The sequence below is a fragment of the Sapajus apella genome, unplaced genomic scaffold (genome assembly GCF_009761245.1).
Source record: "Sapajus apella isolate SASKATOON/1434 unplaced genomic scaffold, GSC_monkey_1.0 scaffold41, whole genome shotgun sequence".
Taxonomy (NCBI): Eukaryota; Metazoa; Chordata; class Mammalia; order Primates; family Cebidae; genus Sapajus; species Sapajus apella.
Genome location: NW_022436981.1, coordinates 1,652,963 through 1,673,805, shown reverse-complemented (window position 1 = coordinate 1,673,805; position 20,843 = coordinate 1,652,963). Strand labels below are relative to the sequence as shown.

The 20,843-nt window shown below is 42.1% G+C and overlaps 1 protein-coding gene across 4 annotated transcripts in view; it reads right to left on the bottom strand.

Moving 5' to 3' along the window:
• Window positions 1–23: 23 nt before the first annotated feature.
• The window catches only part of POLH (DNA polymerase eta), a 36,122-nt gene continuing 15,302 nt past the window's right edge, over window positions 24–20,843 (bottom strand). For all 4 annotated transcript variants that reach the window (XM_032299491.1, XM_032299493.1, XM_032299492.1 and 1 more), the window contains 7 exons: window positions 17,006–17,175; window positions 12,491–12,594; window positions 9,927–10,046; window positions 9,208–9,331; window positions 8,659–8,724; window positions 4,527–4,696; window positions 24–1,196 (listed from right to left, as the gene is read on the bottom strand). In XM_032299491.1, the coding sequence (XP_032155382.1) occupies window positions 308–1,196; window positions 4,527–4,696; window positions 8,659–8,724; window positions 9,208–9,331; window positions 9,927–10,046; window positions 12,491–12,594; window positions 17,006–17,175 (1,643 nt within the window). In that variant the 3' untranslated portion in view covers window positions 24–307. The remainder of the gene's footprint in view (window positions 1,197–4,526; window positions 4,697–8,658; window positions 8,725–9,207; window positions 9,332–9,926; window positions 10,047–12,490; window positions 12,595–17,005; window positions 17,176–20,843) is intronic.

Here is a 20,843-nt window from a genome sequence, read left to right as displayed (position 1 = left end):
GCAAAGTTAAGTTTGGAACCAGGTCTCTTAGACTCCAAGGCCCACACACTTTTTACTACGTGACGCCGCCTCCCTAAATGCTAAAGATTAAAAACTCAGTGGTAGGATTAATTTTTACATCTCTGTCAGCAGTGGGATTAGAATCCATGCCTGTGAAGAGATGGGACAGGAACTCAGCACCTAAATGGACTGTTTTTTGTATTAAAAATTTCATAATTCCCCCTTCTCAGGGAAATCTGTGAAGATAAAATATTAAAGATCTGTAAAGATAAAATATCAAATCCTACAAGCAAGCCTGAGGGCAGCACTAGTGTGTTAATGGTTTAAAAAATGATTCCAATGTCTGCATGCCCTCAGGCCTGGGGCGTTTATTATTGGAGGCCAAAGGGCTCTTAGGATTTCTTTTGCCTTGAGGAGATACGGCAGAAACCACCTGGGGGTTTGAGGAGTGGGACTGCAAAAAGGATTTCTGCAACTCTAGTGCAAAATGATAGTCCGTGTGTTCTGGCATCTCCCATACTGGTACCAGGGAGCCACACTTCTCACAGGGCACTTGATCCTCAGCAGCTAGAAGACTTGTAGTTGCTTTCTGAGTCACCTCCACAGCAGATTTGGAAGCTGAAGAGGCATGCATGCTTTGGCTGTTGCGGGCCAAATCGGTCTCTGCAGGAGTTGCTTTACAGGATTCTAGCTTCAACACCCCTTCACAAACAGGGGCACAACCTGGATACTCTGTTGGTAAAGAGTTTGGTAATGCTTTAGAGCTGGACTGTGGATTTTGTGGAGGGAAATAAATGGAAGAATTATTAAGCTGTTTCTGCTTTAGAAGCAGACTTTTCTGCTTAAAAAAGGGCTCAGTTCCTCTAGTTTGACTGGTTTGGAAAGGTAATGAGGGCTTGGATGTTGAATTGCTCATGGGAGCCTGAGTGGGTGCAGTAAGAGATGACAGTGAAGCTTCTTTAACTTTCTGCCTTTCTGCAGCTTTTTGGAAGAATGATTCCAGAGAGGTGGTTGCTTTCTTAGTGGCTATCACTGCTGGGCCACTTCCCTGGGTCTTAGCTTCTGAACTGGTAACTGGCACCTTTGGCAGACAACTTGGTTCACTGCTCAAGAAGCTGGTGATGTCTGTGCAAGATGAAGGAGCAGAGGCAGAGAATTTTGTAGCACAGAGGAAAAGCATTGTGAGAGGAGGAGACCTATACAGAAAATAAATAAGATGATTAGCAATTTAGAAGATTAAAATAGTGACCTATTGCTAATTCTATGAATTGAATCTGTTTTATTTCACCATAGGACAGATTTAATCCATAGATGACTAGGATTCTGGTTCTGCCACAAAAATTATTCTTTACTACAGTGATTCTCAAATGTTAATGTATGTAAGAGATTAATAGACCTGAGATGAACAGAGAATTTAATTTCCTAGGTGATACTGATGTTGTGTCTTGAGAACCACTAATTTAGTAACCATTCACCTCCTGACAGCTAGAGATTATTGTTGTTATTGTTGTTGTTGTTTTCAGACAGAGTCTCATTCTGTCACCTAGGCTGGAGTACAGTGGCGCAATCTCAGCTCACTGCAACCTCCGCCTCCTGGGTTCAAGTGATTCTCCTGCCTCAGCCTCCTGAGTTGCTGAGATTACAGGTGCCCACCACCATACTCAGCTAATTTTTGTATTTTTAGTAGAGATGGGGTTTCACTGTGTTGGCCAGGCTGGTCTCGAAATCCTGTCCTCAGGTGCTCCACCTGCCTCAGCTTCCCAAAGTGCTAGGATTACAGTTGTGAGCCACTGCGCCCAGGCTTTTAGAGATTATTGTTTTTCATAAGGTATCACTGGAAAGTTGCTGTAATTCAGGGTTGGAGCAAGAAATTTTATTCAAGACAACAAAAAAGCTTTAGAATATTTAGACCAAAAAGAGTTGAAAAAATCCTCCTAGCTATTATCCTGTTTTTAAACAGGGCGCTACCTAACCCTGACTAACCACTCTGGAATTTCTAGAGAATGAAATTCCACAACTGCTTTTTGTTGCCAGTCCCAGTTTCAGAAATATTTTAAGAAATTCTTGTTATAAAGTTCTTCTTTGTGTCTAATCACTCAAATTTTCACATAAGCTGAATTTCAGAAGATGAAACATGCTTTTGTGTACAGATTAGTCCTTCAGTGAGGTAAAAGGTAAATGTCATTTTAAAGTTATTATGAAAGTATCGGTCTGGCGAGGTGGCTCACACCTGTAATCCCAGCACTTTGGGAGGTCAAGGAGGGTGGATCACCTGAGGTCATGAGTTTCAGACCGGCCTGGCCAACATGGTGTAACCCCATCTCTACTAAAAGTACAGAAATTAGCTGGGCATGGTGGCAGGTGCATGTAATCCCAGCTACTCAGGAGGCTGAGGCTGGAGAATTGCTTGAACACAGGAGGTGAAGGTTGCAGTGAGCCAAGATCGTGCCACTGCACTCTAGCCTGGGCAACAAGAGTGAGACTCCATCTCAAAAAAAAAAAAAAAAAAAAAAGTATATCCCACCATTCTCAGGTTTCATACTTTGGTACAGTCTTATAATCAGATAATTTTTATGCTTCCCTGTTCATTAGGGAGTTTCATCCAGTTGATGACTGGTATTTGTTATAGTTTGTCAATTTATAACTTTTCAAATACGGATTCATGTGAATACTAGTACCACAGTTATTATTTGGTTTTGTAAAACTTCAATATTTGAAAATATATCAGGAAGCAAAAATTAAATAAATTATTCTAAGAACAAAGACTATTTATTTGTTGTTGTTGGAGACAGAGTTTCACTCTTGTCCCCCAGGCTGGAGTGCAATGGCGCCATCTTGGCTCACTGTAACCTTTGCATCCCAGGTTCAAGCCATTCTCCTGCCTCAGCCTCCCGAGTAGCTGGTATTACAGGCACCTGCCACCATGCCTGGCTAATTTTTGTATTTTTAGTAGAGACGGGGTTCCACCATGTTGGCCGGGCTGGTCTTGAACTCCTGACCTCAGGTGATCCACCTGCCTTAACCTCTCAAAGTGCTAGGATTACAGGCGTGAGCTGCCTCGCCTGGCCCTAAGAACAAAGGCACTAACTTAGAGACTCCACCACATTATAGGTCTGTACATATAACTGTAGTGCCAATATATTTAGATAACGTGATTAAACGTTGATTTTATTTTGTATGATCTTCAATATACACCTGTAAGTGAGCAACCAACTTATCTTCTCTCATAACTATATTTCTATTGTGAATTTGGAATACTTTTAAAAAATGTACCTGGGAGCGGTGGCTCAGGCCTGTAATCCCAGCACTTTGGGAGGCCGGGGTGAGTGGATCATGAGGTCAAGAGATCAAGACCATCCTGGCCAACATGGTAAAACCCCGTCTCTACTAAAAAATACAAAAATTAGCTGGGCGTGGTGGTGCGTGCCTGTAGTCCCAGCTCCTTGGGATGCTGAGGCAGAAGAATTGCTTGAACCCAGAAGGCACAGGTTGCAGTGAGCCAAGATTGCGCCACTGCACTCCAGCCTGGCGCCTGGCAACAGAGTGAGACTGTTTCTCTCTCTCTCTCACACTCTCTCACACACACACACACACACACACACACACACACAATGTAACAGGCTTAATTAAATATGTAATTAAAGGATTCCAATCCTGAAAATAATTATCCGGACAGAAAATGAACATGCTCCAAAAAGAGGCTTATATTTCATGACCAACAGAAGTGAAGTTTACTAATGAATATGACACTTGGTGTAATACCAGTGGAGTTTGTAACTGAGTTGGGATATCAGATAGAGATTATCCGTCAACAAAGGTCACCTTTATAAACAAGAAAGATGCTTTTAAGATAGAACAATCTGTCGGCTCACGCCTGTAATCCCAGCACTTTGGGAGTCCAAGGCAGGCAGATCACTTCAGGTCAGGAGATCGAGACCATCCTGGCTAACACGGTGAAACTCCATCTCTACTAAAAATAAAAAAAAATTAGCTGAGCGTGGTGGTACACACCTATAGTCCCAGCTTCTTGGGAGGCTAAGGCAGGAGAATTGCTTGAACCTGGGAGGCAGAGGTTGCAGTGAGCCGAGATTGCGCCACTGCACTGCAACCTGGGTGACAGAACAAGACTCAGTCTCAAAACAAAACAAAACAAAACAAAAAACCAAGTAGTTTGAGTTCCCAAATGTACTCTTGAAATTTGAGCTCTGTTCTCCAAGTACTGAACTGGTCATTTGTACCAAGCCCATACAGGGTACAACTGGCCATTTGACCATGCCCATACAGGGTAAGGGTCTAACCTTCCCCTGAGAACTGGAATGTATCAGCTGTAGGCAAAGGATCTGCACTGAGCTGTCTTGTTTCTGAGGATGGTATTGTATTTATTTTCTTCTTGAGTAATAGGTGCTATTACTCAGACTCTGAGTCAGAGTCTATCCCAGCTGGAAGAGCTCAGTTGCCTACTAATTTTAGAGCTAAAGACAGGGCATTAAGTCTCTTCTGAGAATATGAGCTAGAAAAGAACTCACCATTCTGTCTGGATTCCAGAAGTATTACAGTTCTTGATGACACTAAATGCATCATCGCTCATCTTGTGAGCATCATAGCGGGTAAGGGCACAACAGCGGCGCAGGCTGCTGAGGCGTTTGTCTCCTTGTACACGAATGCCTACAGCCAGCTGGGTGGCCACCCTGTCATTCTGTGGGTGGGAAAGGATGGAGACCAGAAGTAAAGTTACCAGGAGCATCTGGATTCTAGGTACTCAATTGCAGGAGAGGAAATTAAAAGAACCAGGGTGACAGTAGTTTGGAAACAGTAGTTTAAAAGTCAAGAATAAAGGTAGACTGTGAGTTCTGCAAGGAGTAAAGATAAAATGTGAGAAAGAGGCCAGGCATGGTGGCTCACGCCTGTAATCCTGGCACTTTGGGAGGCCGAGGTGGGTGGATCACCTGAGGTCAGGAGTTTGAGACTAGCCTGGCAAAGAAGGTGAAACCCCATCTCTACTAAAAAATACAAAAAACTAGCCACTTGTGGTGGTGTGTGCCTGTAATCCCAGCTACTTGGGAGGCTGAGACAGGAGAAATGCTTGAACCTAAGAGGCAGAGGTTGCAGTGAGCAGAGATGGAACCACTGCACTCCAGCCTGGGCGACAGGGCAAGACTCTATCTCAAAACAAAAAAACAAACAAACAAACAAACAAAACCCAAAAAAACAAACAAAAAACCCCCTACATGCAACAGAATGCATTTTCTGAATAGAAATCTCATTACATGGTTACACACACACACACACACACACACACAAAGTTCACGCTATTTCTGGGTGTAAAAAGTAACTGAAGAAGACATAATTTGGGTTATGGAACACTGGAATATCTAGGATGTTTTGACAGTATGATGGGAACAGGACAGAACAAATGAAAATGGGACTCCCCTAAATGCTTCTCATGGTGTCTAAGCAGGACAATTATAACAAATAACTCCTATACTGGATACTATTCTGTGACTGAAGGAAAGTTTCAGGTAAGTAATTGTCTGAAAGCAAAGTGGAACTAGCCTTCAATCGAGTCCTATCTTTCTTCTGCCCTTAGGCTCTTATGGTAAACATTCACCACCAATTCCAGAAGCTTCTACCAACACCTTTTTACAGCTTATCTAGAGAAGATATCATGTAGTAAGCCTGCCTCCAGAAAGCAAGATCATGACTCACTTTTCAGTGAAGTCTGAAGCATCTGAATACTGTAATCTCAGCAAACTGAATAATAATGGCCAAGAGGCAGAAATATAAGCAGCTTAAAATTCTACATAAGGGACCCCTATCAAAAGATGCTAGTGAGGAGAAATACCCCTAAGGCAAACAAGCTGAGAGCAGGAACTACTTTTTGGATTAAAAAAAAATTTGTACAGATTTATATATCTTAAGGGAATACAAATTGGCAATTACAAAGGAGTCCTTGTTGACTAAAATTATCGAACTATAACTGCATACCTACTGTGTATGTCTAGACAGTGCTAGAGATGCAGGAGAGACCAAAATAAAGTCCAGGTCCTCGTGGATCCTGTGTTGTAATAGGAACTATAGATAATAAAAAATAGGCATGTAACAGAAATGTGCCATGAAGAAAAGCAGAATAAGGCAGACAGTGATGGAGGCTGCTGCTGTGACAGGGTTAGGGTTAAGGAGGACCTCCTGAAGAAGGTACAACATGAGCAGAGCTTTGAATAAAACAAGGAAGCAAATATTAAGAATATATGAACAAAGAGTCTCCAGGGCAAAGAAACGGCCAGTGCTAAAGTAAGAGCTTAGCGTGTTAGATAAAGGGAAGGAGGCCAATAGAGTGGAGACTAGAATAAGTGAGGGGAAGATAAGAGATGGGGTCAGAGAAGTAGCAAGGAATTAGATCATGTTTAGCTTTACAGAATTACTTTAAAAAAGTCCTCAATATGCCTTAAGTGTGAAGGGAAACCACTGGAATGTTTTAAAAACAGTGAAGTGATAGGATCTGCTATGTCCTGAATTATTTTTGGCTAAAGTCCTTTGAATCTTAAAGACAGATTTTCAGGGATCTCCACTGGATACAACGTGGGAAGAAAGGACTAGGCATAGTGGCTCATGCCTATACTCCCAGCACTGTGGGAGGCTAAGGCAGGAAGATTACTTGAGCCCAGGAGGTTGAGGCAGCAAGGCTGCAGTGAGCTAAGTTTGTGCTACTGTGCTCCAGCATGGATGACAGCCAAGACTGTCTCTCTCTCTCTTTTTTTTTTTTTTTAAACTGAATGCTTTTAACAGAAGACCCCCTCTCTTTAAAAAAAAAAAAAAAAAAAAAAAAAAAAAAAAGTGGAAGCCAGGCACGGTGGCTCATGCCTGTAATCCCAGCACTTTGGGAGGTCAAGGCGGGCGCAAATCACCTGAGGTCTGGAGTTCGAGATCAGCCTGACCAACAAGGAGAAACCTTGTCTCTATCAACAATACAAAATTATCTGGGCTTGGTAGCCCATGCCTGTAATCCCAGCTAGTCGGGAGGCTGAGACAGGACAATTGCTTGGACCTGGGAGGTGGAGGTTGTGGTGAGCCGAGATGACACTGTTGTACTCCAGCCTGGGCAACAAGAGCAAAACTCCATCTCAATTTAAAAAAAAAAACAAAGTGGAAAGAAAAGCCCCAGGGGCTTATAGAGAGATGAGAACCAAGTGCCACCTAGTGGGCAAAAGCTGAACAGGGCAATAACACAAGTGGATCCAATCCCTCTCTGATGCCTACCAAAGGAACAAATATTTATCACCAATTCCAGCTAAAAAGTAACATGTAGTTTTGTACTATTGTAGATGAATGCTCATAGCAACATTATTCGTAATAGCCAAAAATGGAAACAACCCAAATGTCCATTCACTAATAAATGGATAAGCCAAATGTGGTATATACTAATACAATAGAGTATTATTCAGCCATAAAAAGGAGTAAGTACTGGCTGAGCACAGTGGCTCATACTTGTAATCCCAGCACTTTGAAACTGAGGCAGGAGAATCACAAGGTCCAGAGATCAAGACCATCCTGGCCAACATGGTGAAAACCCATGTCTACTAAATATACAAAAATTAGCTGGGCATGGCGACTGCCTGTACTCCCAGCTACTCGGGAGGCTGAGGCAGGAGAATCACTTGAACTCGGGAGGTGGAGGGTGCAATGAGCCAAGATCACCCCACTACACTCTGGCTTGGTGACAGAGTGAAAGACTCTATCTCAAAAATAAAAAAAATAATAAAATAGTAAGTACTGATACATGCTACAATACAGCTGAACCTTGAAAACATGTTAAGTGAAAGACTTCAAGCCAGTCACAAAAGACCATGTATTTTGATTCCATTTATATGAAATGTCCAGATTAGTAAGTCCATAAAAACAAAAAGCAGTCTAGTGGTTGCCTAGGGCTCGGGGGTAGGTGGGAGAGAAATGGGGAATGACTGCTAATGGGTACAGGAAGTATGTGAAATGATAGATATGTTAATTTGCTACACTACAGTAACTATTTTACTATATGTATCCTGTATCATAATGTTGTAAACATCAAATATACACAATAAAATGTACTTAAAACTGCCACTATTGGCGGGGTGCAGTGGCTTACACCTGTAATCCCAGCACTTTGGGAGGCTGAGGTGGGCGGATCACCGGAGGTCAGGCATTCAAGACAAGCCTGGCCAATATGGTGAAACCCCACCTCTACTGAAAACACACACACAAAATTAGCCAGGTATGGTGCCTGCAATCCCAACTACTTGGAAGCCTGAGGCAGGAGAATCACTTGAATCTGGAGGCAGAGGTTGTAGTGAGCCAGGATCATGCCACTGCACTCCAGCCTGGGCAACAAGAGGAAAAACTCTGTCTTAAAAAAAAAAAAAAGTCTTAGAGTTTCCTTAGCTGGAGTTCAAGACCAGCCTGAGCAACCTTGTAAGACCCTGTCTCTATAAAAATAAAAAACATGTAGCCAGTTGTAGTGGCATGCACCTGTAGTCCCTGCTATTCGGGAGGATAGCTTGAACCTGGGAGGTCGAGGTTCTATGCCGATACTCTCTTCTTTGTTCCCGTTCCATAAGGTAAATAGAAGTTGATATGTAAATCGCAAAGCATACCCCACCCAGGAATAAAGAAAAAAAATCTTACATCATTTCGGTCTTTGGTCAGTCTCTCCTCTAGTTCCTGGGCTAACTGCAACAGCCACCATTGTACCTAAAAAAGTATTGAGACTTCATCTTTCATTTAAATACTCGTAATCTATTAAGAACTAGATGGTGGATTTGTTATTTTTATGTCCCCCATAATCAAAGGATCAGCAGATCATAGAAATGTTATCATTCCTTCTGTCCTGCCCTAGCTCAAGCCTTTCATTTTATTTTCCTGCTGGTACGCCATCATGTGACTTTCAAGCATGTTCCAGCTCTGAGAAAAAGACAAGACCCAAACTTGAAGTATGATATCCTAGGCTTTCGAAGTCCCCATCTACTAAATGAGAAATTCCATTTTATCTCAATGGAAGAAAGGGAAAAAAGTAATAAATCATAAACTAGTCAATTTTCAACCCAAGGAAAGAACATCTGTTTTCTTCAAACTTTATAAAGGTCTCCTCGAACCTATTAAACCTTCCACAGCTACCAAAACCTACTTGTTGACCCCTTTAAAAGAGGTAGTATTCTGTCAAGAATGCCTGCTTACCTGTTCCCGAGTAACAAGAGCTGTTTTTCCTGGGAAGTTCTTACTACAGCCAATGGTTTTGGGTAGATGCCTGGGTTTAACTGGATCATGTTCAATCCCTCGGCACATGGCATACAGCCAAGACCTAATAAGACCAGCAAAAAACGTTAAGGTGAAATTAAATGGTTATTCTTGTTAAAACTAAATAACTATATTATACTGCCCTTTTATCCTTTTCATGAAAAAGGAAAAACTTGTCCAAAATTTAGTGTACTGGAACTCTGACAGAACTTCTGCCCTTCTCAATGAATTCCAGTGCAGAATATGGATAATGAGAACACTGGTTCTGCTTTCTAAAGCCAAATCATCATTTGTATTTTTGGAAAAATGCCAAGCAAGCCACTGAATCACATCCCCAAGTGTGTGTGTGTGTTTGCTAGGGCATTAAACACAAAGATTTTAAGAGAATATAGCATCTCAGGATGCAAGAACGATGCAATTAGTATATACCCAGGCATGAAAGTAACAAATCCTATCAACCACCAAGGTACATGGAAAGAACTACTCTAGACTGATAGGCCATAGTAACGCAAGATTTTAAAGCAAGAAGGACCGGTGAAATTATCTCAAGAAACGAATGTTAACCTAAATATAGGTGTTGATTTTACTAGATGCTTTTGTCTATATTTGAATGTAGCATCTCCATAAAGGTTATGATTAAAAAAATATGAATCACTTACCCATTCTTCTCCCCAAAATGACTTTGGAGCTGGGATTCAGTGAACTGGGTCAATTCACCCATGTATTCTACCCCTAGGATCTCAATGACAGAGGCCCCTAGCTTTCCTCCAAGACTACGGCTGATAACAAAGGAGACAAAGAATAGATAGGTCACATCATAATTATCTAATTAGCGGCAAACATAAGACATTCTGCTTTTGTAAGTAGCTCTCCAAAAGGTTCAGGACAAATGAGAGCATATATTCTGGGAATTCAGTTACTCTGGGGGTTAGAATTTGAGGATAAGATTAACAATAACATAACCAAAAGGTTAGAGTCCTTGATTAACTATCAAGCAAACCATATATAAAACTTTCAATTGTACAACACCTGCTGTCCTATTTGGGGATTAAAATTCCAAACACAAAATAAATCCCTTCCATGGCTAAAATTTAAGAATACGTAATCTGGCCAGGCACAGTGGCTCAGCCTATAATCCCAGCACTTTGGGAAGCCAAAGTGGGGAAACTGCTTGAGTCCAGGAGTTTGAGACCAGCCTGGGCAACAACAAAGTAAGACCCCCAATTCTACAAAAAAAATTAAAGCCAGGTGCGGTGGCTCACCCCTGTAGTCCCAGCACTTTGAGAGGCCGAAGCAAGTAGATCACTTGAGCCCAGGAGTTTGAGAACAGCCTGAACAGCATGGCAAAACCTTGTCTCTACAAAAAATTAGTTGGTGTGGTGTTATGCACCTGTAGTCCAAGCTACTCAGGAGGCTGAGGTGGGAGGATCACTTGGGCCCAGGAGGCAGAGGTTACAGTGAGCTGAGATTGTGCCACTGTACTCCAGCAAATTAAATGGGCATGGTTGCATGTGCTTGTGGTTCCAGATACTTGGGAGGCTGAGGCAGGAGGATTGCTTGAGCCCAGGAGGTTGAGACTGCAGTGAGCTCTAATTGTACAACTGCACTCCAGTCTGGGAGACAGAGCAAGACTCTGACTCAAAGGAAAAAAAAAGGAATATGTAACCTAAACTTATCCTTAAGAACACAGTCGGTTGGGCGTGGTGGCTCATGCCTGTAATCCCAGCACTTTGGGAGGCCAAGGCAGATGGATCACTTGAGGCCAAGAGACCAGCCTGGCCAAAATGCTGAAACCTCGTCTTTACTAAAAATACAAAAATTAGTCAGGCATGATGGTGTGCAACTGTAGTCTCAGCTACTTGGGAGGCTGAGGCAAGAGAATCACTTGAACCCAGGAGGTGGAGGCTGCAGTGAGCCAAGATCATGCCACTGCACTCCAGCCTAGGCAACAGGGAGAGACTCCATCTCAAAAAAAACAAAAGAACGTAGTGAAAATTCTTTAGCCTAGCCTTTGAGGTTCCCTATAATCTGTCTGTAACCCATTTTTTCAGTCTATTTCCATTATCTTCCTCAATATGGTGCAGCTAAACTACTTTAGGTTCTAGTTCACTGAAAATATCTCATACTTTCCTCTCTTTGTGCTAAAAAGTTCTCCAAATCAGTATTGCTTTGCTGTTCTTGTCTGACTCCAAATTGTACCAAAATTCAAAACAAAATCCCATGCCTTTTTATAAATCCTCTTCCAAATTTTTCTTTTGTGAACTTTGTTCTACCTGCACAATTCCTTTAGCAATTATGCAGTCTTATGACAGCCCTTTTACTATTGCTTTTTACCTTGTCCCTTCTACAATATTATAAGTCCTTGTCAAGGCTACACAACTAGTAGGCACAACCTGTTCATTTGACTTGGCTTCTTCTCTTTTGCCTACTTTGGGAGCTGAAATTCAGCAGCCCTGAACACCTTGATTTGCTGTTAGAGGAAAGAAAAGAAGTAAAATTCCTATTTGTTACTTAGTAACAGATGAATAAGAAGTCTAGAGGGAAGTTAACCATATAGCTAAAACTTGGTTTATTTATTTATTTTTTATAGACATGGGATCTCACTATGTTGCTCACACTGGTTTTGACCTCCTGGGCTCAAGTGACCCACCCACCCTGGCCTCCCAAAATGCTGGGACTACAGGTGTGAGTCACCACACCTGGCTCATTTTTTAAAAATTCAGGATTAAGTTATCTGCCACAGACAACCCAGAATTGAAGGTTCATTAAAAGTCTCAGTGTGGCTAGGTGCAGTGGCTCACGCTTGTAAGCCCAGCATTTTGGGAATCACCGGAGGTCAGGAGTTTGAGAGCACCCTGGCCAACATGGTGAAACCCGTCTCTACTAAAATTACAAAAACTAACTGGGCATGGTGGGAGCCTGTAATTCAGCTACTCAGGAGACTGAGGCAGGAGAATCGCTTGAACCCGGGAGGCAGAGGTTGCAGGGAGCCAACACTGTGCCACTGCACTTCAGCCTGGACAACAAGAGCAAAACTCTTTCAAAATAAATAAATAAAAATAAAAGTCTCAGCGAGTGTTTCAAAATGTTCTGTGTTATCTTACTTCCAACTGGTACCTATTTCCCCTGGCTCCAGTCCTTTATTAGTAACACAAGAAACTATAACCAGAGAGTTTCTACACAGGGATATAATTGAAATTTAAGGTGCTGCCTGAATACTTACATTTTACGAATGGGCATTTGGCTGAAGAGCTTTGGGACTGACCCATGTGAAACCAGGGTTTGGCGGTTGGGCTTGTTTAATCCACAGGCCAGTTTTGCCAGGACCTGGAAGCATGCAAAGTGTAAAAACCTCATTACTGTCAACCCACCATAGTTGGTGAATATAATCATAATCACACACACACACACACACACACACACACAGAGCTTAATGGCTGTAACAGATGGTTTCTACATTAAAAACAAAAACAAAACCAGAAACTAAGACACCTCTAAAACTTGGTATCCCACAACATCCCAGTGAGAACATAACACAATATCATTATCCTCATTGTTTTTCCCACATCTCTCCCGTTCTCAGTTTTTCTCTAGTCAATTTTTCCTTCCCATTTAATCCAACTTCAAGAGGTTTGAAAAGTAGAGAAACTGCAGGAGAAACTCAAGATGCATTTCTCAGTGTGTTTACATAAAAATGCTGAAATAAACTTATTTTACCCTACCCCATTTACATTTCTTGATTAATAGTTGGTCCATTTTGAGTGCCCAATTTAACACAAATTATCATAATTTGTTATCTGTTAGAGATTGGGCTCAAAAATCATCCTACAATAGCAAACGCCTTCTTACATTACAAATATCACTTAAAAAATGAAAAAACCGAAATCCTTGAGAATTCTTTAGCACTTTCCTTTTTTGAGAGAAGTCTTGCTCTGTCACTAGGCTGGAGTGCAGTGGTGCAATCTCAGCTCACTGCGACCTACGCTACCCAGGTTCAAGTGATTCTCCTGCTTCAGCCTCCCGAGTAGCTGGGACTACACACCTAAGCCACCACACCCACCTAATTGTTGTATTTTTTAGTAGAGACGGGGTTTCACCATGTTGGTCAGGATGATCTCGATCTCTTGACCTCGTGATCTGCCTGCCTTGGGCTCCCAAGAGAACTTTTTTTTTTGGAGACGGAGTCTTGCTCTGTTGCCACGCTGGAGCACAGTGGTGCAGTCTCGGCTCACTGCAGCCTCCGCTTCCCAGGTTCAAATGATTCTTCCACCTCAGCCTCCTGAGTAGCTGGGACTACAGGTGCGTGCCAAACACCTGGCTAATTTTGTATTTTCAGTAGAGATGTGTTGGCCAGGATGGTCTCGATCTTTTGACCTCGTGATCCACCCGCCTCAGCCTCCCAAAGTGCTGGGATTACAGGCGTGAGCCACCACGCCCGCCCCCCCTTTTTTTTTGAGATGGAGTTTTGCTCTTGTTGCCCAGCATGGAGTGAAATGGTGCAATCTCGGCTCACTGCAACCTCCGCCACCTGGGTTCAAGTGGTTCTCCTGCCTCAGCCTCCCAGGTAGCTGGGATTACAGGTGCCCACCACCATGCCCAGCTAATTTTGTATTTTTAGTAGAGATGCGATTTCTCCATGTTGGTAAGGCTGGTTTTGAGCTCCCAACCTCAGGTGATCCAGTGCCTCCCAAAGTGCTGGGATTACACACATAAGCCACTGCACCTGGCCAAGAGAACTCTTTCTAAGAGTAAAACACTTGAATGGTATCACTTTGCAACTATAAAAATATAATCTTAAAAATATTTTTATATAACTTAAAAATAATTATATTTTTATATTTATGTTTCAAAATATAAAATTATTAAATTCATTACAGAGATTCTTTAGGAACTTCTACTAGGCGACATTTAGTATGGTTTAAATTACATTGAAGCTATTGTTTCCTTTCCCTTCATCCAATCAGGAAAAAAACCAAAAAACAAAAAAACTCAGATGGGTAGTTTGGCAACTTTCCTTGTAGTAAAGGGAGGAGGAGGAGAAGGTATCAACCAGGGATAATCAGCCACTGCCTAATTACTGAGCTTTGGTCAGAAGGGGATGAAGGTCCTGGGCTCTTGCTACACTTTATTCATAATTAATCAAAAACCAGTTATTCTGCTCCTGGATTGCTGAGAATTGTCTGTGTACCCTAAATTAAAATAGTGGTCTAAATTAATAAAATTTTATTATTCCCTTTATTGCTCTCCTAAGAAAACAGGAAATAGGCAAAAGCATAAAATACCCAGACAACTCCACATAACAAGATAATACAAAAATATTCAGCAAGTGGCCAGTCGCATGGATCACCTAAGGTCAGGAATTTGAGACCAGCCTGGCCAATATGGTGAAACCCTGTCTCCAGTAAAAATACAAAAATTAGCCAGTGTGGTGGTGCATGCCTATAATCCCAGCTACTCAAGAGGCTGAGGCAGGATAATCACCTGAACCCAGGAGGTGGAGGCTGCAGCAAGCCAAGATTGGGCCACTGGACTCTACCCTGGGCAACGGAGTGAGACTCAATCTCAAAAAACAAATAAATAAAATTTAGCAAGTGAAAATAAAAGAGATTAATGAAATAGATTAATGTATGCAAGTTCAAAGACTAGCCTCCTTTTTTCCACAGACAGTTGAATCATTAAGGAAATACTGTCATCCCTCAATATCTGCAGGGGATTGATTCTAAGACCCCCAGTGAATATTAAAATCCCAAGTCCTGTAAAGATGATGTACAAGTCCCACAATATAAAATGGTGTAGTGTTTGCCTATAACCTTTGTATATCCACCTGTATATTTTATATCATCTCTAATTACTTATAACACATATGATATACAATATAAATGCTATATAAATAGTTCTTATAGTATACTGTTCTTGTTTTTTTTTTCCGAGATGGAGTCTTGCTCTTGTCGCCCAGGCTGGATGATCTTGGCTCACTGCATCCTAGGTTCAAGCAATTCTGCCTTAGCCTCCAGAGTAGCTGGAATTACAGGCGCCTACCACCACGCCTGGCTAATTTTTATATTTTGAGTAGAGATGGGATTTCGCCATGTTGGCCAGGCTGGTCTCAAACTCCTGACATTGTGATCCACCTGCCTCGGTCTCCCAAAGTGCTGTGATTACAGGCATGAGTGCCTGGCCTTTTTTTTGTTGTTGTTGTTTTTCAATTTTTTTTGGGTGAGACGGAGTCTCACTCTGTCACCCAGGGTGGAGTGCAGTGGTTCAATCTCAGCTCACTGCAACCTCCACCTCCTGGGTTTTTAAGCAATTCTCTGCCTCAGACTCCCAAGTAGCTGGGATTACAGGTACATGCCACCACACCTGGATAATTTTTATATTTTTAGTAGAGATGGGGTTTCACAATCTTGTCCAGGTTGGTCTTGAACTCATGACCTCGTGATCCACCCACCTCGGCCTCGTGCTCGGATTACAGGCATAAGCCACTGTGCGCAACTTTTTTTTTTTTTTTTTTTGGACACAGTCTCACTCTGCTCTCCAGTCTGGAGTGCAATGGTGGGATCTTGGCTCACTGTAACCTCCACCTCCCAGGTTCAAGCAATTCTCCTTCCTCAGCCCCCAAAGTATCTGGGACTCCAGGTGTGTGCCACGGTGCCCAGCTAATTTTTTCATAGTTTTGGGAGAGATGTGTTTTACCATGTTGCCTAGGCTTGTCTCAAACTCTTCAGTTCAGGTGATCTGCCTGCCTTGACCTCCCAAAGTGGTGGGATTACTGGTGTGAGCCACTGCCCCTGGACTTGTTTTTTCATATGTATAATTCTGTATTGTTGTATTGGGCCTTTTAATTTTTTAAAAAATATTTTTGATCCATGCGTGGTTGAATCCTCAGATATGAAACTTGCAGATACAGTGGGCCAACTGTCATTTAAATGCCACTAAATAAATAAGCATTAGTTGTAATTTTTTAGCCTTTTTTTTTTTTTTTTAAGACAGAGTTTTGCTCTGTTGCCCAGGCTGGAGTGCAGTGGTGCGATCTTGGTTCACCGCAACCTCTGCCTCCTGGGTTCAAGCAATTCTCCTGCCTTAGCCTCCTGAGTAGCCCCACTATAGGTGCATGCCACCATGCCTAGCTTTTTTTTTTAGTAGAGATAATGTTTTACCATACTGATTAGGCTGGTCCCAAACTCCTGACCTCAGGTGATCTACCTGCCTCGGCCTCCCAAAGTGCTAGGATTACAAGCATGACCCACCAAGCCCAGCCTTCAGCTTGCTTCTTAGTAAAGTACATATTTAATGTCCATTTCCATGTTATATAATTACTTATGCTTTGATTTGGGCCTCAACATGAATTTTAAACAGAAATCCATTCAAAGTATATGTGTAACAATTTTTTTTTTTTTTTTTTTTTTGAGACAGTCTGTCATCCAGGCTGAAGTGCAGTGGCATGATCTTGGCTCACTGCAGCTTCAACCTCCCAGACTCAGCTGATCCTCCCACCTCAGCCTCCTGAGTAGCTGGGACTGTAGGTGTGCACCACCATGCCTGGCTAATTTTTTGTAGAAACAGGGGTTTCAACATGTTGCCCAGGCTGCTCTGGAACTCCTGGGTTCACGCAATCCATCCACATAGGCGTGTGCCACTGAATCCAGCCTATGTGTAGTAATTTAAATGTCCCACTATCCTTGCTGTATTTGACTAAGGATATCAATGTTTCTCTTTGAAATCTACTATTAGCCTTCACCTTATTGTGTGAAATTCCAGCTGAACACTGAAAACCAGTCTCTCTCTCTATGGCTGCTCTCATTTCCTCCACAATCACTGCTCCCACGGTGAGCTGCAGGTCTGGAGAGGTGAGGTTATCAGTCTGAAGTGAATCGAGCCATTGAAATAAGCCTTGTTTTCGCATCCCCTCTGAAATGAATTAAGAAGTCACATTTAGACATTAAACGCTTAGATTACAGGTATTTAGATATGTAAGCTTCCACAAAAAGTGGCAGACAATTTAGAAGATTAATTACAAGAGAGATTAATTTCTCTTTCACAGTGATTCTCGCAGCTTAGCTTCAGCATAGGCTGAATTTTATAGTGCTAATGTACAACAAATATTTTGTATTAATATCATCTTTCATGAGCAATGATTTAAAAACACACTTTTTGCCAGGCATGGTGGCTCGCATCTGTAATCCCAACACTTTCCAAGGCAGGTGGATCACCTGAGGTCAGGAGTTCAAGAGCAGCCTGGCCAATGTGGTGAAACCCCAACTCTACTAAAAATACAACATTAGCTGGGCATGGTGGCAGATGCCTGTAATCCCAGCTGCTCGGAGGTTGAAGCAGGAGAATCACTTGAACCCAGGAGGCAGAGGTTGCAGTGAGCCAGGATTATGCCACTGCACTCAAGCCTGGGTAACAGAGCAAGACTTCATCTCAAACAAACAAACAAACATTTATCTCCCCAGTTCTCTTGAATTTTCTTCCTCTTACTTCCCGTTGAACATCTCCAAGAATTATATATTTTTTCAATTAGAAAATATTTAGAATTAACTCAAGTTTTAATATAAACATCAACCTTTACATGGTTTTGGAGGTAGATTCGTTGCATAGCTTAAAATCCACTCCGAGGCACTAGATTTATTCCCCTGACAAGCTGTTTTAAGTTAGATGTTGCTTTGGACTTAGAACCTTGAAAATATCTTATGCTGAGTACATGCAACTCTTTAGCTCTATCCCCAAACTTACACTCTAATCGTTCAGCTCTACCTCCCTACAGAAGAACTTTTTAGTTTCTAACTAAACATAACTAAAATCAAACTTTATCTTATTTCTCAAATGTTCTTTTCCCAACCAACTCCCTATTTCTATTAAAGACTTAAAATCCACATTACTATTGGCTTATTTTCTCTCTTTTATCCCTCATTAGGCAGCCGTTTATTTGGTCAACAAAGCCTACTTTAAAATATTTCACAAATCCATTGCAACCCACCCTGTTTTATTCAGGTTTTCTTTATTCTTGCCTAAGCCACTTTAACTCTGAAACTATCCTCTCTCTCTCTGAATACATTCTACACAATGGTTCCAACTTAAATATTGTTAAATACCAATGCTATCCAACTCATCCCCCATTCAAAACTGCCATTGGCTTTCCACACCTACAGAATAAAGTATCAACTCTATAAACCGTCTCAGTTTATCTCCCACTAATCTCCTACTAGTCTCAAGTTTGTTATCTCCTTACAATTTCCTGAACATACCATGTTTCTACCTTAAAACATCATTTATTCTGTAAGCGCTTACTCCTTAACTCTGTTCCTCTTTCCTTTGCTTAAACACATGTATACTTTAGGGCTTATTGCAAGTTTATCTATCATCATGAAGTCCTCTCCTAGCTTTCTAGTACCTCATTAAAATCTTTTACCGGCTGGGTGCGGTAGCTCATGCCTGTAATCCCAGCACTTTGGGAGGCTGAGGAGGGCGAATCACAAGGTCAGGAGATCAAGATCATCCTGGCCATGGTAAAACCATGTCTCTCCTAAAATACAAAAAATTAGCCAGGCTTGGTGGCGCGCACCTGTAGTCCCAGCACCTTAAGAGGCTGAGGCAGGGGAATCACTTAAACCCAGGAGACGGAGGTTGCAGTGAGCTGAGATCATGCCACTGCACTCCAGCCTGGCGATAGAGCAAGGCCCCGTCTCAAAAAAAAAAAAAAAAAAAAAAAAAAAAAGTCTTTTACCTTTTATCTGCAATAGGAAATAGACATAATTGTTTTATTTTCTTTTGTTTTTGAGATGGAGTCACACTCTATCATCCAGGTTAGAGTGCAGTGGTATGATCTTGGTTCACTTATACTAGTACAAATTGTTTTAAATGATGAATGATTTAATAGTATTTATTGTTCTTAATATGTGCAAGCCTTGGTGTTTCAGGAAAATAGATAATAAAAAAAAAAAAGAAAAGAAAAAACACCACGTGTAAACCATTGTGCTGAGGAACTTTATTTAAAAAAAAAAAAAATATATATATATATATATAACAAACAAACAAAAACAAAAAACTACCTTTTGGACCTGGCCAAAAATGGTGAGACCCCATCTCTACTAAAAATACAAAAATTAGCCGGGCGTGGTGGCATGAGCCTGTAATCCCAGCTACTCAGGAAGCTGAGGCAGAAGAATTGCTTAAACCTGGGAGACAGAGGTTGCAGTGAGCCAAGATTGCACCACTGCACTCCAGCCTGGGTGACAGAGCGAGACATCATCTCAAGGAAAAACTATTGAGGCCGGGCACGGTGGCTACGCCTGTAATCCCAGAACTCTTGGAGGCCCAGGGGGGTGAATCATCTGAGGTCAGGAGTTTAAGACCAGCCTGACCAACATGGAGAAACCCCATCTCCACTAAAAACCCAAAACTAGCTGGGCGTTGTGGCACATGCCTGTAATCCCAGCTACTCGGGAGGCTGAGGCAGGAGAATCGCTTGAACCTGGGAGGTAGAAATTGCAGCAAGCTGAGATTGTGCCATTACACTCCAGCCTGGGCAACAAGAGCAAAACCCTGTCTTAAAAACAAAACAATCTTTTGGCCAGGCAACCTTCACCTCCTACGATCAAGCAATCCTCCCACCTCAGCCTCCCAATTAGTAGGATTATAGGCATATGCCAACATGCCCAGCTAATTTGTATTTTTTGTAGAGATGGAGTTTCACCATGTCACCCAGGCTGGTCTCAAACTCCTGGACTTAAACAATCTTCCCACCTTCCCACCCCCAGCCTTGGTCTCCCAAAGTGATGAAATTACAGGCATGAGCCACCGTGTACGGCCATAGGAAGTACAGCAAAATTGTTAAAAGAATATTCTGCAGTCAAGCAGGGTTCAAATATTGGCTTCATAAACTACTGAACATATGACTCTGGACAAGTTACATACTTCTGTAAGCTTCCATTTCCTGGTCTATAAACTGTACTTCATATAGCTGTTATAAGGGTTAAAAGTTTATTATTAGGCCGGGCGCGGTGGCTCAAGCCTGTAATCCCAGCACTTTGGGAGGCCGAGGCGGGTGGATCACAAGGTCAAGAGATTGAGACCATCCTGGTCAACATGGTGAAACCCCGTCTCTACTAAAAATACAAAAAATTAGCTGGGCATGGTGGCACATGCCTGTAATCCCAGCTACTCAGGAGGCTGAGGCAGGAGAATTGCCTGAACCCAGGAGACGGAGGTTGCGGTGAGCCGAGATCGCGCCATTGCACTCCAGCCTGGGTAACAAGAGCGAAACTCCGTCTCAAAAAAAAAAAAAAAAAGTTTATTATTATTATTATTATTACTATTTTTGAGATGGAGTTGCTCTGTTGCCCAGGCTAAAGTGCAGTGACATGATCTCACCTCATTGCAATCTCCACCTCCTGGGTTCAAGCACTTCTCTTGCCTCAGCCTCCCAAGTAGCTGGGATTACAGGTGCTGGACACTAGGCCCTGCTAATTTTTATATTTTTAGTAGAGATGAGGTTTCACCATGTTGGCCAGGCTGGTCTTGAATACCTGGCCTCAAGGGATCCACCTGCCTTGACCTCCTAAAGTGCTGAGATT